Genomic DNA, 16,309 nt, shown 5'->3' on the forward strand with positions numbered 1-16,309 from the left:
AACGTCTAATTTATTAACACATTGAAACACATCATCTAGCCTATACTAAACGACTACCTAAGCATTTCTTGAGTTATTTGGTTTAAAACTTCTTACTTCCTAGAATGTTCGAAGGGATATTTTTATCTACGTTTTAGTGCGAAAGTTTTTAATACATGTACATATACACATCTTATCTTATCACAAAATATTAATAAAATCAATTCCATTCAATGTTTTTTGAAAAATTTTTAGTGCAGTTTTTACAGTAGATCGATTCTGTTAAAAAAAAAATAATAACTAAGCATGTCTAATAAAAATAATTTAGGAAATAAAGTTAAACTTGAAAAATGGGAACTTTTAAACCAGGCTCAAAAGTCAACATTGAATACATTAAATAATATAAGTGAACCAACATCTTCAAAATTTCACTTTCCAGAAGGAAAAGCAAATATTTTCAACGAAAGAATTACAGTTGAAAGATATCGTAACGAAACTACAAAAAAAACTGTTACAAAATGTGAAGTGACTACAAATAAAGAGTTTCATAAAACAATTAAAAAAATTGACAATGATTTAAACAATAATTTCTTCAATATCGGTGGAGAAAGATCTTGCTTAAATAAAGAAGAGATTCCGCCATCAAGCTGGTGTCATGATGATGCAAAAAATCAAAAGCCGACTTCTTCTCAATATAATTCAAATGCTTTATTAAAAAATTCAGCCACAACTACAAAACACGTTACGAAGCCAATTCTTAGCACTCCGAAGCAAACAATTACAAAACTTTTGAATTCGCCACCGTATTTGACTGAAAACCTTAACCAAGATTCCATAATCAATATAAGAAAAAACCGAAAAATTCCAGTGCCAATTCAACTTTCTGCGTCAACTTCAATAGAATTAGAAAAACTTAAAAAACCTGGAATTTTGCATATTTTCCATCATGATTATTTTAAAGATTTATCAAAGAGAATCGGAAGCAAAAAAGATGTTGAATTATTAGAAAGCACATTCAAAAAGTTTAAAGTAATTACTGAAACACATAATAACCTTAGTGCATTGGAGATCCAAAACATTATGGCAAATGGTAAATACAGATACATAAGTATGTACATATGTTCATACGTATAGATACATTCATAGATGAATCTTAATTCCTACGATAACGACCCATATTTTAGCAAAAACGATTTAGACAACATACTTAAAACCTTGATGCATGATATAATATTACAAAGTATATTGAACATACGTTAAGGTATAGAATATTGGAATTGAGCTTTCTTAAAGAGCTTACAAAATTTAGTTCTTTGATATAATTCTGTATTTTTTCGGCAACATTGTACATAAATATCCCTAAAATAAATACATCAACCTATATTGTATCCGTCGCAAACTACTTTTTTTCATTTTTATAGAATACCATGAAAAAAAAGAAACCTTGTCATACATATTTCAGTTTGAGGCATTTGAAATCCAATAAAACTGCCTTCGACGTTTTTTCATCTATTTAAAATTTCATTCAAAAAACATTTAATACGCTTCAAATACGTCTAAATAATTTTATTTAACCACAAATTATTTTTTACTTAATCAAAATCGAATAAAAAATTTCTAATGATTTCCGTCCCAGCTTCAGAATTCATTCCAGTAACGAATTGAAGTTTAACATATGCTTGATACCAATGAAAAATTAACAAAAGCATCGACAATCGAAACTTAATGATAAAGTTGTATATTTTATAGTAAAAAAAATAACTTAAAACTAAATAATAAACGTGTACATTTTATATTTTTCAATAACTATTTTTAATTAATTCTCTTACAGTTGAAAGGAAAAATTTTAGCAATCATTCATGCGTAGTATTTGCAATTTTATCTCACGGTGAACGAAATGATAAAGTATACGCCTCTGATGGAAAAGAATACTCTATTTATGATGATGTGATATTTCGTGTTATTAAGAATAAAACTTTATCAAACAAGCCTAAAATATTCCTTGTGCAGGCTTGTAAAGGATCGACTGACCCTAGGTCTTATCATACAGATGGATCGGAAGATAAATTTAATGGTATGCCAAGAGAAATTCTCATATTTTCCAGCACATTTGAAGGTAATTGTAATTTGTTTATAATTTTTTTTTCAGTTGCACCCATATATGTACAGTGAATGTTTTACTTTTATCTATCACAACTATATATTTTTTTAAATAAATATTTGATATGTCCAATTTTTATTTATCACGAAAGCGACCTGGTAACAAATTTCCTCTATTCCTCTATTTCCTCAATCCGATTTTCTTGAAACGATTTTCGTATTTGCAGAAATGGGAAGGTAATGCCATACAAATTGATTGGTACTTACGTTACCATTTTTCTGAATATGAAAATCAAATTACATACATAGTAAGGCCCCAGAACTAGTATTAAGTCCTTGTAGAGAAATTTGATTTGCATTTTTTAGGAAAAATATTATTTGTGTTTGGGAGGACTCAGAAGTTTTGGGTTAGTTTTGGAGGGTTATAGAAAATCAGATTGAAAAATTCTGTTTAACAAATATTTTCAGAACAATTTTGTAGCTGTTGATGTTGGAATAAAGTTCGCAACTTCTTTACGCAATTATTAGAACTACATAACGGTAATGTATATGGTTGATACCAAGTTTACCGTGCTCGAGTAATAGCTGCTTGAACATTAAATTAATTTAAATAATTTAAATTAATAAATATAAAACAAAAGTTGAATACCTCATAAAGGTTCTTTTTTTTATTAATTTTTTGATGCGATACATCATTTTCCGTAACTTAATCGTATACAACTTTCACGTCACACGTACCGGTTTTAAGGTACACTAGAGCATCGATTTATGTCCAGGTTAAGCTATTGAGGATGTTATAGCCAAGATTTTTCCAATCTGATTTTTTTTAAACTTAAGATTTTAAAAAACCTTCCGAGGGAGAGTATTGACATCAGTTGCGGACCACCCTGAATATTAAATAATAATTGTTCCTTTTTGTAAACACAAGGAATTATTTTGTTCTATTCAAATTTTATCCAACATTCTATAATAATTTTTGTTTAAAATTTTCGCACAAATGTAATACGCGAATGCAAAAAAAACTACTTAAGAGTCATCTCAGCATTCTCGAAATATTCTAGTGAACTTTTCTAATTCAAAGTTACACAAAAGATAACTTAACAGAATTTTATATGGCGTTCTTTGTTTGTGAAATACATTACTACTGTGGACCATATGGTAAATCTTACTATATAGGTTCAGTTGTATAGTAATACTAGAAAAAAATATTAAAGCAGTTATAATTTTCCAGGATTTGTTTCGTACAGAGATGTTAATGGAACTCCATTCATCAGAAAATTCTGTTCAGAATTTTCTCAGTTTGGTGATAGAAAGAACATTCATGACATTATGAATAATACCATAAAACTAATTCAAGATGAAACTAGGTATTTCACATGTAACATACATATAATAAATCTAATAAATCTATTGCAAAAAGGCAAAACTTTTTAAGTCGGTTTAGGACAAAGTCCATTTAATATTATATTTCAGAAAACTCCTGTATTAGAGCTATATTAATGCTAAATTTGGCTTATTTCCTCTGGCACTTTGGTAGTAGACAAGTAAAAATGGGAATTTTTTTTAAGAGATTTACACCAAATATTTTTTTAGAAAACGTACTAAACACACATGTGTATATGGTATCGAAATTATTACCTTATTTTTAAAAATGTTATTTACATATATAGCCGATATATATATGTGAAATAAAAAATTAAAGCAAAAGGAATTTGTAATTGTTTTTTATTTAGATTATTACATGAAATCAAAACAATGCTGTCTTGTGATTTATAAAAATATTTAGAAGACTTAGTTAAGAGGGAATAACAGTTTCTGGAAGGGGAGAATTGTATTAATATACAGTAAATATTTTTTTTAAATTACTATCTCTAACTTGAGCAGTTTTGCCTTTTTACAACGGAAATATTTCATTAACAAAAAAAAATGATAAATATATATTTCAGGGGCTTACAAATACCGACAATAACCCACACAATGACAGTACCTTATATTTTCGGAGATCATGTATAAAAATTGCAAATGGTTATTTAAAGTTAAAAAGCACACACTACGAAAACCAACTTTAATTAGGATTACTAAAGTAATCTAGCAATCCAGTTTTTGTTTTATTATTATAACGACTCCGCAATGAAAAAAGTCAATTCGGAATGAAAAACGATATTTAATGAGATAGAAGATCACTAAAACTTATTTCATAAATGTAACTGATATTTTGTATGTACTACTAATTAAAGTAATTAACAATAAAGACTTGCAATAGTTTCAAATTGTATTATTAAAATTTTAAATCCAATTGCACACTTATTTTAATATTATTTTATTATTTTTGTTATTAATTACTATTAGAATAATTAATTTATTATAAAATAATTGAATTATCCTTTTATGTTCTTTCAAATATTGTGCTAAAAATTCAGAATGTTTAAAGTTTTTTTTAAATTTGAACTTTTAATTTTTAATTAAAAATTGCAATAATTTAGCATTTAGAATTTTTCATTTGAAGAAAACCTTAAAATTTTTAAATAAAAATCCTTGATATCGTTTTGCATACAAAGTCGCATGGTCAGAATTGTAAAACAAAAGCTCATTCAAACTTTCTTTAATATTTTTATTTCTAATAAGTCCTAATGCTAAGAGTACTTGAAAGCATGGTCTTATTTTATATGGATTTTTTAAATCGTAATAATTATTTTTGAGAAGAAATAACAAAATAAATTCATACTTGTTATAAAGCAGGTAAAATTTTGAAGTTATATTTCAAATATCAATAAAATATAATTATATTTTCATTCACAATTATTTATAATTTTTAAAATACATGAAACAAAGCGGAAAAATTACAAACACAACATTCGCCTTCAACATTTTTTAAGGTACTAAAAAGTAGAAGCATTTCATTATTTTTAAGTGATGACTGAAGTGCTTTTCTTCTCATAGACTAAGTTTATTCAAAATATGAGAAGTGATTGTAGTGTCAATTTGAAAAAATAAAAATGAAAGAATGCTTATTATGACATTGATGTAAATTCACAGTACCGCCAAATGGATTAGCTCAAATATCTTTATTTTTATTTTTAAATAAAATCTTCAACTTGAAGATTCGATAAAAAACCCTTTGAGAAAAAGTTTAATGGAAAAAGGAAGAAGCCGAAATATCACAATTTTAATTCAAACCAAATCACACAACAAAACGAAAAATAATATGCTCAATAACATAATATCATATGCCGTATGCGCACTTAGTTAATGCGTCAAGTCGATTAATATTGAGTTAACTGCAAAGGAGAATATCGAATTTTTCTGCCGTGGAAGAAGCGTCACCATGTGTTACCACTATTAAATTGACTGCCTTGTAAACTTTGGAAAACATGGAAAAAAGTGTAAAAATTTCCAATTCTGAAAAACTTCAGTAGCATTTTTTTTTTATTCCTGCATCGCTCCCGGGAAGAGCATAGGGCTGGTGCGCGATACTGTTGATAATCATGAACACCAGTTTCTTACGTCATTGAGTTTTACTAGGTAGGTGACGAAACTATCGTAGTTTTATATTAAATATTTAAGGTTATTGATATTTACTATTTTATTTTTATGGTATTTTTAATATTGGATATTATTGAAATATAGCAATTAGTTAATATGTATAGTATCATGTAATTTGTATAAAGCTTATATAATATTGAATATAATTTTTATAGTGACCTGGCTGGGCTATCCGAGACCCTTCTGTTAAAGAACCAGTTCAATAGCCATTGCACCATTGGCGAGGCAAATTTAATTCAGTAGCATTAAAAAACTTTAATTCTGAAGATATTTTTGTACAAATTTAAAAATTGTAAAATCGTTTTTTGCAGTTTTGCAGAAAAATATCACCACAAAGCCTTCATTTTTCTTCATTTTTGAACTCGCAGTTTAAACTCTTGTGATCCCGCAACCAGAACTGAAAACGCGAGTTCAACCTATTTTTCCCCGACTTGCATTTTCTTAAATGGTATTTACATATACAAGCAGGTAAAGACTTTGTTCTCTCTTATTAATTTTTATTCAAACAAATGAAATATTTAGAGTTACATAACAAAATAATGTATAATTTAGATTGTTTTGGGACAATTCAGATTAAAACAGCTCTTATTAATTTTATTTAAAAAGTCGTTTTAAATCCATCATTCAAATCATAAATGGTAAAGCTAGCAAACCAAGAACTCCTTTTGCTATATATAGTGCCGAACCTCCTCCAGTAGCATTTGCCTTTAAAAAAATAAATATAGTTGTTATCTTCTTAAACATTGAAAAGGATATTTTCAAACTAGTTTTTATTTTTTTCATAATTTTTTATTAATTATGTACATACATATATGTACATAATTTATTATGACTTACCTTCAAAATATTGTACATTATTTCCTGCTTATTCCCGGTTACTAATTGTTCACGTTCATTATCAGCAGCACTATAAATATTCAAAAATTGAATCTTGAAAGAAAAAAATTAAATAAGAAAATCGTTTTCTATCCAAACAATTCCTAACATACCAAAATAATGAAAGCACAGAGAAAAATGGTTTTTTTATTCATTTTGAAAATAATGGCTTCTTTTTTTGTAATTAGTTTATTTTCTCCCTTTTGAAAGCTTTGATACGTCTTACTCTTCGAAACGACTGAATCAAATAATTTTTTTTTTATTAATTTTTTTCTATACGTTTCTTTACAGCCTACTTTGAAACAAAAATTTTACTAAATATAATTTTCATTGGAATCTTTTACTAAGTAAATTAAGCGAGTTCATAAATTTGATATTTACTTAAAAAGGAATAACTCCATACATACTTACATATATCATTTACTTGTCAGAAATTTAGTACATTACTACCGCAGCATCTTTACATTATAGGAGTTTATGGGTGTATCACGTTCACTACAGAACTAATTGATACTTAGCATGTTCGTATATACATATGCAATACATATTAGTTTTAAGAACCAATTGAATATAAACCCTTTTTAACAAGTAAGTTGAAGATTTTTTTGTAAGTGGTTATATCATATGATGGAATATCATATGGAAAAGAAAAAAGTACTGACTTTTTATTTACATAATATATTTATAAGGTTGTCACACAAAATTATGATTTAACCAAAAAAATCGTCTTTTTACTGCAATTAACTCTAAATTACATACATATGTAATTTTTAAAATTCGGCATAAAACTGTATTGTCTTTCATCTAATGTAGCTTGATTTACTCAATCACATGGCCCCATACTGCTCATAATTTACATTAGATTTTTACATTAGATTTACTGCATTCGATTTTTTTGTGCTACAATGTTTCATTGATTTTTTAAAAAAATTTCCATTTTAATTATGTAGTTTTTCAATAGGATGTATTTTTGAAACGATTCTATCGTTTTGATAAATCTAGATTTTGATAGATTGCCTTTAGGTTGCTACTGATGAATTCAAAAAACCTTTAAATTAAAGAACCAAAGATGACAAATGGCTGATAACTTTTCTAAAATAATATAATATGTATTTTGTTTTGAATAAAATATAAGTATCTACTTGAAGAAAGTTCCATATAACTTTTTTTGCAGTAATAGTAAACATTTCAAAAAGATACCACTTTTTTTATTTGCAAATAAATTTTTCAAAATTGTAATGGGATTTCTTTAGAAGTAAAGCAAGTTTTACAAATAACACCAGAAGTAACACCTTCCTTTGACTAAATAAAAACGGTAAGAACAAATTAAAGTTTTTTTCAAATTATTTAAAAGGTAAGAGCTAAAGCTAAGAGCTTGTTTCACGCCCTTAAAACGTCGTTGAACAATGACCGAGCTTTTCTAAAACTTTCAAAACGCACTTAATAACGTTTCTTTGAGACTCTCCTCGAAAATTTTGGGAGCACGACCACTTTGCTTTATGCGGGTTTTCGAAACAAGTCTAATCTAATAACTACTGATTTTCCCGTTTCGCAGCTGTTCTGTGTTAGGATTAGATATCATTCGCCATTGCAGTATACTGTTTTTATTATGTTTTTACCATTATGTAAGTAAACCGAAATTCACATTTATGTGTACGTATGTATGTATGTACAAACATAGTTACAGTACAGGTTATAACACTTTCCACGTGCTGAAATTTAAGAAAAAAAATAAACACTCTAACTTTAAAAAATAATTTAGAATTTTAATTTTAGAAAATTATAATAGATTACAATTAGTTATTTTAATTAAAAGCTACCAAGTTAGTCGTGTAACATGGTCCGTTTTACGTTTAGAAGTTTTAATGTAACCTAAAAACTGTAATTCCGCAACAGCTCTTGTAAAACTTGCTCTGAAAAAATAAAATGTCAATTTACCTTTCTTTGCCAGTTTGTTAATTTTACTTACTGAATCTTTGGATCAATTTGTTGATCATTATCATCTTCTTGATAATCGGTAATTGACCGAAATGCCTGTAACCAATCATACAAATTTATAAGTTTACCACATTCCAAATGCAATTTGTAGGCAATTGAAATGTCAGGTAATGTGTTCTTTATAGTTTGCGGCAAGTCCAATTCACAGCAGTCGCATTGTAAATAAAAATTTGGATCATTTAGCGCAGTATGCAATGAACCCCGTGGACTTCCCATAACATGCCTACGAATTGATGTTAAATCAGAAAAGGTAAATAATTCATAAAATGTTAGTCCGTGCACGTCCGGTGGACTTAAGTGTTTAAAAACTATTTCAATCTTAATATATTCTAATATTTGTTGTATCGAACGAATAAAATTAGAAACAGGAATTGCTTTTTTCGACATTTGCAAAAGCTTTTCTTTCAGTTGATGTCGATTTAATTTCCCCAATTCAAATTGAGTTTCTTGCCGATTAATTTCAGTAACATTTGAAAGTTCATTTTCTATGTCAGCATCTTCTATACATCTCAATAAAGTTTTGATGGCATCAAATTTTCCAAAAATTAACTCTTGACATTCTGAATCGACTTCGCCATTTGTTAAATTTCTCGCAATAAAGTGTGTAGTATCGCCTATTGCTTTATTTATTTTGAAAACAAATTCCTCTTTAGAAAATAATTCCAAAATTTTCCAACACTCACGAAAAGATTCCGTTTCAATTAAGTCTTTAGACAAACAATAAATGTACACCTCCCTTTTGTGCTTCCCAAGTGGGGAGTTTGGTAAATCTCCAACTAAACTTGTTAAAAACACTATAAAACACCGAAAAATTTTGAAGTAAATCTGGCATTTTTTTAACAAATCGACGACCTTTTTTAACCAGTATTTACTAGTAATGAACATTGATAATATTTTGGCAGGATTTTTTATACTCTCAACAAAAGGACGAAATGATGGTAGTTGTCTCAAAACTTCGAATTCATCATGTGTAAGATATTTTAAGTTTTCAAGAGACTCTTGGAAATTTATGCATAATGAAAAAACATTATCTTGTAGAAAGTGTTCCAAAAGGCAATACTAAATTAAAGATTTTTCAACGTATTATGAAGAGTAATTTAAACTTTTATTTCCTTACCTTAAATTCGTTAATAAATCCGTTTATAGAAAAATCATAAAACAAGAAAATGTCGCTTAGAAACTTTAGTATTTTCCCTGATAAATTGAAACTGTACTTTGGAGATAAAACTACTTCGTCAAATATCTGAAATAATTTTTGTAAAATTTTTTTGAATTTTTATTATTACGAAGAGCACAAAAAGAAAAAAAACTCGTTTACCTTATTAAAAGAATTCATAACTGAATTAGTTTGAAATATTTTTAGCTTTACTTTACTTATAACGCGATATGATAACGTATTATGAATAGCACATACTGCTGTTGCAACTCCCAAAATAAGCACAAATGAAATTCTGTCACAGTAAGAATTCAAAATTAATATAAAATCTTCCAAAATTTCAGCGTTAAATCCTTCAAAGTCGGGTATTATTACCACCAACAGAAGTTCCTTTCCAGAAGATTGATTAACGTACCAGTTTTCTAGTGATTGCATTGTACATTGTGATTTTCGAATTTTTTTTGGAATTTCATTAAACGTTTCGTCTTTATTTACTACTTCAATGAAATTTCGAACCATAGTTTCTATGGCATATTTCAACGTTCCACAATCCCGCGACTGAATAATAGCCACACTTGCGTGTAAACGTTTAAAAATTTCAGACTTTATATTTTCAAATTGCTCCAAATGGTCGGGGTGATTAATTCCTAAAAACACAATATTATATTGCCTTAAAAAATAAAATTAACTGAACAACTGCTAAATTAAATGCATTACCGGTTAACAAAGCTGCAATCGGTAAAATGCAATCATAGTTTTCTTTATGTGCGTTAGCAGCATAGCTAACTACTTCTTCTATCGTTTTTGTATAACCTTCCTTTTGCAATTCAGAAATGTCTTGTTGAATAGAAAACCAAATTTTTGTAAAGGTTTTATAGGACAACTGCTCTTTTAAATTTCTTATAGCTGACTTTTTTTTTGTTGTATCTCCCATTGATCTTTTAAAATTAGAGTTTTTGTAGACAAAAACACCCTAAAAAGAATAATTAGTAGATGGAAATTCCTTAAATATTTCGCACCAACATAAGAAAAATTGGTTTGGGTTACATTTGTGCAAGTGCGGATTTTTTATTTTATTTATATTATTTAAATTTTTTATTTATATTATTTATAGTAAAAAATACTTCAGAGTATTCGAATAGAAACATAAACCATTTTAAAATTAAATTCAAGTAACAATTTGCATTAATATTACAGTAATTTTTGTATATTTAAAGTTTTATAGTGTCATTTTTATATATGGAGGTACAACACATATTTTATCACATTCAGTTTTTTGACTTAATATTTAAAAATTATTGGGCGCATAATATAAATTGTTTTCTATTTCTTACACAAAAAGCTTTTTATTGTTTTATAAATTGGTGTATTTTTTCTTGTTAATTTTTTTATTTTAAAATAGAGATATCTTTTTTATATTTAATAGTGCATTTTCTACTAAAAATATATTGTGAAGAATTAAATAATTATCCTTGAGTTTTTATATTATTAAAAATTCCTTAAATATGTTTTACATTTTTAAAAAATTAAACTTTTTTTATCCCTGAAAAAAATGAAGTTGTTCTGTCGAAAATCCAACAGTTGTCAAAAATTTTAAAGCTAAATCGTTAAAAGGTCTAGGACCACAAATACAGCAAAATGTTACAAATGAGTTTTTAGTGTTGTCATTGAGAATAGCTATCAAATCTTCTGAAATTCTTCCTTTTTCACCATTCCAATTATTATCACTATCTGATAAAATATATCGTATGTTTATCCTTTCATCCTGTGAAGCAATTGTTTCCAACTGTTCTTTGCACCAAATATCTTTTTGAGTTTTATTAAAAATAAATAACTCTATATGCTCTAATCTATTATTGTTTCGACCTAAGAGGTGTTCTAATAATCCTAATATTGGTGTAATTCCACTTCCTGCTGCTAATAGGGCAACACGATTATGATCCAAAAGTTTAAGTAATGAAAAATTTCCTTTTGGGGCTGATAGTTTAACTTTGAGCTGATTGTGCGATTGATCTGTAATAAACTTTGCTAGCGTCCCTTTTGGATAAGATTTAATAAGCATAGCTATTTTGTAAGACACATTTAAGTTGTTATGCGGCAGATAAAATAATGGCACTGGAGTGTAACTTCTTGTCACCTCATCGCCATTTATTAAAGCGGTTAAACTGAGGTGATGTCCAACTGGTGTTAAAATTGACACTTGTTCATTTGATTTTAATATCAATCCAAACGAATCATGATTAATTTGTTCACAGTTTTCTATTTCAAATTCGTATTTGTCAGAATAATTGTAATTATTTTTATAAGTATTTTCAAGCTTTAAATTTCCATAAATTGTCCACAACTGTGGTTCAGTTTTTTTGCAAATGATGTCTATTTTCCCAGTTTCTTTGGAAATTTTAATTATACATGGCCATTTTATATCGTTATTAAATTTTACACTAAACTCATGCATTACGAATTCAATGAAAATACGAATATTAATTTCTGAAAAAGTCTTGTATGATACAACTAAACCTGGATTTGAGAATGGTCTGGTATAAAAAATAAGTGTTAAGTCGGACGTATTTTGTATCCAATCAAATCTTGGCACAATTTCTGCTAATGATCTTTGCTGTTGCTTCTCGCTTATTGCATCCGTTAAGTTATTCATTATAAAATTATTTTCAGGACTAACAGTTTTTACCGGTGAATTTTTTTCAGAATTGCTTAAACGTAATGGTAATATAGGTTTCTTAAAACTATCGCTTTCATCACAACTAAATAAATTTTTGCTGTTCAGATTTTCAGTGCAGTCAGGTGTTGGCGTAGTTGCTTTTTGTCTAGGTTTAATTGGTTCTAAATCAACTTGAACTATATTTCGTAATGGTCCAATGAAGCATTTCGCCAACAACTGCTCATAATTCACCCATGCGTGAACTTGATTAAATAAGGCAGTTCCGTCTTTCCCTATTCCTCTTTTCAACTCCTCGACTCCTCCCGGATGAAAATCCATATATTTGGTGACGTTATATACTTTTCCACGAATTGCCATCCAAGCATCATTTTGATTGCAATGTTTAGCTAATTCTGTGCTACTTATTGGAGTGATAACACCTTTTGTACCTGCTAAATCTGTACCAGACGTTCCTAACCTTATCCAGTCCATGAGAGAATGACCTGGCTTTAGTGCGCATTTGTTTCGCGGATTTCCCGTTGCTGAGCCTCCGGAATCTTTATTCTCATAATCATTACTTTTTGTAACCTCGCTTTTATCTGAACTAGGAACTTTGTCACTCCTTCCTGGAGCACTCATATTATCCTTTTTACTTAGGAACGGAAATACCTTTTTCATTAGGTATTGTTTTAAAAACAATAAAAATATAGTAATTTGTATCCGACTAGAACATGTAGCATAAAATAGAACTATAGGTCAAGCCAAAAAAAGCTCGTCCTTTTTTACTCCAAATTTACCTTTGCCACGGAAACAGTATCATCCATCATAAGATATATTTTTACGTGATCAGTTATTTATATTTTTAAAGATTTAACCAAGTTTCCACTTCCTTTCCTAAAATTTTTCCATTTGTATTTCTTACTACTTTAAGCGCGAAAATATGACATTAATTTCATCAGCTGATTGTATCAGTCACACAGAAAATTGCACAACACTAACTTCGTTTTGCAATAATGACGAAACACTTTTTAGATATTATTTATTTACAAGTTCCCGAATCGTTCTTGCATTTTCACATTAGTAATTACGAAAATACATATCAAACTGCAAAATTGCTATAGGAGCCATAAATCGAAAATCAAAAATTTGAAGTAGGTGTGTATGTATGTAAATTTAATAAATTTTTTTTAATATGCTTCTGCTTAAAAGGCAACTTTTCGATCCTTTACTATAATAGGATAGGAATATTCATGCACACAAATTGTAGTTATTTTTCTATTCTTATTACTTTTTCAGTAACGATAAATACTTAAAAAATAAATATGCACTTTTCCTTTTAAGTCCTTATAGTTGTGTCAGTATTTTTATTTGCAATATTTTTTGTTTTATTGATCAAACTACTAGAACTAAGTAAGCAACGAATATTGTAAATGTAACCAATTATATTTCTAAATAAAACAATAAAAACAAAAATGTTGTCACACCAAAGCTGGCCATAAAAATAATTAAAATAGTTGATTTTAAGTCAATTTTTGATACAGAAACATATTATTCCTAACTTTGAATTTTTGAAAATCTTAAAAGTAAAAGAAATTTTTGGCATATTTATCAATATCTTAGGTAGTAAAAATTTACTTGAGCAGGATTCATGAAATTAAAAATTTTCTTTATTTTTAAAATAGTTTTTTTTTTCTCTGCTTCGAAAAGTTCAATCTAATTTTATTTAGCCTGGGTTTTTTTGAAATGTCAATTTTATTATAATTATATTATAATTAACAAGCCCGTTTTATATACTTTAATTATTTAATTGAAAATTATTCTTGTCAAAAGAGTGCTAAATCATAATAAAAAAAGTGCGTTTAGCTTAAAAGCGTCGAACCATCAAGACACAAATTAGTAGACTTGAAATAACTGCGACGAAACAATGAATCCACTATCAAACTGCGATTCCTGACAATTAGGTGATTTTTCATTCCGTTAGTTTATCAAACTGAGATGTTCATGCCCATGGTATAAAGTAGAGGAGGTCTGTCTGGGATAAAACTTGAAAAAACTTTAAAAATAGAAACAACGACGAAATTTCTCATAAAAAGAAGAAAAAAATCTCATTAAAAACAAACCGGACGCAAAAAAAAATTTTAAAAATTGTATAATCATGCGATAAACATAAAATTTCAAAGTATGTATTTATCTAACATAAACAAATATTTTTTGGTTACATAAACCGTTCAACATAAACAAAAAACCGAAAATTTTGATTTTGGATTAAAAAAGTGTAAAACTTTTTACCATTTGTGAACCCATTTTGGTTATTTTGCTTTATTTTTAATTAAAAAGTATTGAAAAAAAAGTTATTTTTAATTGAAAATTAAAATTTATTAAAAATAAAACCTCTTGACATAAGCAAGTTTTTAAACCCAGTGAAATTCAAGTTTTTAAAACACTAAATTTTGCTTTACAAAACTTGAAAAAACTTTAAACATTGAGAAAATGAGAATGTCATCATTTTCCCTCAATTTTGTTTGATTTCAAATCAATTTTAAACAGATAATCTATTTACCGCCTTTGAGTTTATCATAACAAAAATGATGCCATACTTGTTTGATGTTTGATAACCTCATATTACTACGCAAAGGTTCTCCGTACTTTATTTTTTTGGGATAAAATGCTACTGAAAAACAAGTTAGAAATAAAAACACCGTTGAAATTTAGGGGAATTCGCCAATCATAATTCATAAATCATAATTACATAGTACCAAAAGTGTCATTTGCTTCGTCGATTCTGATAGTAATATTTATATTTTTACGTAGTTTTTCTAAATTGAAATTAATCAAAACTTACTTAAGAACAAATATGACACAAGATATGCTAAATAGTTTGGCGTTAATTAGAATTGAGAATGATTTATTAGATGAATTAGATGTTATTCAATTTTTTTTGTACTAAATTCAAATTTATTAAATAGTAATTAAAAAATTTAATGTGATTTTATATGTTATTTTAATGATAAGAAACTATCAAAAAATTTTTAAAATAATAGAGACACTTGAATAAATATGGTTGAAGACGCTGAGGACCCTAGTTGTTGAGGTTCCTATTTATTGTTGTTCATGCTAAGTGCTATTTTAGAATGTTTTTTTTCCAAAAAAAAATTTAATAAAAGTGCTTATTAGTTTCATTCTGTCGGTTCGTCGATAGACATGTTTACAAAACTTCTACACCCTTGAAGATGGAAAGCTGAAATTTCATACGTACATAGATCTTTTCTAGAAACTTATTTCGGTAGAAGAAAAGTTATAGCTCCCTAAAATTATTTATATATATTATTATAGCCCTAGCAATATTTTTTATGTTTCGTAAACGCAAAAAAGTGTTTACTGACTTCTTCTACAACGGCATACCATATCTGAACTTTAAAAAAACAAAGTGGCCGTTAAAGTTTACCATTATTCTTCGTTTTTCTTCTAGACCCCATGTTGTAGGGCTATGAAATTTTAGCACACACTAATAAATACATAGAAGAATGTATTTATACCTTTTCAAGTTATCGCCTCTTAAAATTTGTAAATTTCGAATATTTGGCAGCTTATATTTCCAAAATGTAAGTTTTTCCAAATTTCTATAAATTTAGAGAGCGTAATGACGGTAAATATCATGGCATTAAAAACAATTATTTTTCTTAACTCACGCAAATAATCCTTAAATTCGAGCGTTATGTTAAAGTATCTTTAACTTTTTTTTTGTTTTATTTCAAAAACATTGCATTTATTGGTCATTCTAAATGTATGCTATATTTGAAGTATATTCGTACATGAATGACAATACAAACCATTAGTTTGGCCCAACCATATTACTTCAAAAATGGATATGGTGTTGAAGCCAAATATGATAAAAATTTATCAGTAGATATTAGCAATTTTACTATTAGCCATTTTATGCTAAGTGCAGGACCTATTGGGCAAAAACTCAAATTTTGTTAAAAGCTTATTTAAGTCAAAAA

The 16,309-nt window shown here is 27.6% G+C and overlaps 3 protein-coding genes across 4 annotated transcripts; 1 reads left to right on the forward strand and 2 right to left on the reverse strand.

Moving 5' to 3' along the window:
- Nucleotides 1-269: 269 nt before the first annotated feature.
- LOC129606420 (caspase-3-like) lies at nucleotides 270-4,288 on the forward strand. 2 transcript variants are annotated; one of them, XM_055516744.1, is made up of 4 exons: nucleotides 270-1,087; nucleotides 1,811-2,095; nucleotides 3,311-3,446; nucleotides 4,026-4,288. In XM_055516744.1, the coding sequence occupies exons 1-4, from the start codon at nucleotides 286-288 to the stop codon at nucleotides 4,090-4,092; spliced, it is 1,290 nt and encodes a 429-aa protein (XP_055372719.1). In that variant the 5' UTR covers nucleotides 270-285; the 3' UTR covers nucleotides 4,093-4,288. The 2 variants fall into 2 exon arrangements, with proteins under 2 accessions (XP_055372719.1, XP_055372720.1); XM_055516745.1 differs by having other exon boundaries at nucleotides 270-1,069.
- A 3,613-nt stretch (nucleotides 4,289-7,901) lies between these two features.
- Nucleotides 7,902-13,691, reverse strand: LOC129606345 (origin recognition complex subunit 3). The gene is made up of 7 exons (XM_055516626.1): nucleotides 13,106-13,691; nucleotides 10,370-10,625; nucleotides 9,815-10,299; nucleotides 9,614-9,739; nucleotides 8,468-9,555; nucleotides 8,319-8,411; nucleotides 7,902-8,210 (listed from the first exon to the last, which is right to left on the reverse strand). Exons 1-7 carry the CDS (start codon nucleotides 13,133-13,135, stop codon nucleotides 8,192-8,194), a joined length of 2,097 nt encoding a protein of 698 aa, XP_055372601.1. The 5' UTR covers nucleotides 13,136-13,691; the 3' UTR covers nucleotides 7,902-8,191.
- LOC129606346 (cytochrome b5 reductase 4) lies at nucleotides 11,135-13,137 on the reverse strand. Its single transcript, XM_055516627.1, has one exon. It carries the CDS (start codon nucleotides 12,984-12,986, stop codon nucleotides 11,190-11,192), a length of 1,797 nt encoding a protein of 598 aa, XP_055372602.1. The 5' UTR covers nucleotides 12,987-13,137; the 3' UTR covers nucleotides 11,135-11,189.
- Nucleotides 13,692-16,309: the final 2,618 nt, after the last annotated feature.

This window comes from Condylostylus longicornis, unplaced genomic scaffold (assembly GCF_029603195.1).
Source record: "Condylostylus longicornis isolate FDR11 unplaced genomic scaffold, ASM2960319v2 ptg000018l, whole genome shotgun sequence".
Lineage (NCBI taxonomy): Eukaryota > Metazoa > Arthropoda > Insecta > Diptera > Dolichopodidae > Condylostylus > Condylostylus longicornis.

What these genes read in the sequence shown, in the direction of transcription:
- LOC129606346 (XM_055516627.1), bottom strand. Translation starts at nt 12,986, where the DNA reads ATGAAAAAGGTATTTCCGTTCCTAAGTAAAAAGGATAATATGAGTGCT.
- LOC129606345 (XM_055516626.1), bottom strand. Translation starts at nt 13,135, where the DNA reads ATGATGGATGATACTGTTTCCGTGGCAAAG. An exon ending in ATACTGTTTCCGTGGCAAAG is followed by an intron (nt 10,626 to 13,105) that starts GTAAATTTGGAG and finishes TATTCTTTTTAG; the next exon opens with GGTGTTTTTGTCTACAAAAA. An exon ending in CAAATTGATCCAAAGATTCA is followed by an intron (nt 8,412 to 8,467) that starts GTAAGTAAAATT and finishes TTATTTTTTCAG; the next exon opens with AGCAAGTTTTACAAGAGCTG.
- LOC129606420 (XM_055516744.1), top strand. Translation starts at nt 286, where the DNA reads ATGTCTAATAAAAATAATTTAGGAAATAAAGTTAAACTTGAAAAATGG. An exon ending in ATTTTCCAGCACATTTGAAG is followed by an intron (nt 2,096 to 3,310) that starts GTAATTGTAATT and finishes ATAATTTTCCAG; the next exon opens with GATTTGTTTCGTACAGAGAT. An exon ending in CTAATTCAAGATGAAACTAG is followed by an intron (nt 3,447 to 4,025) that starts GTATTTCACATG and finishes TATATATTTCAG; the next exon opens with GGGCTTACAAATACCGACAA.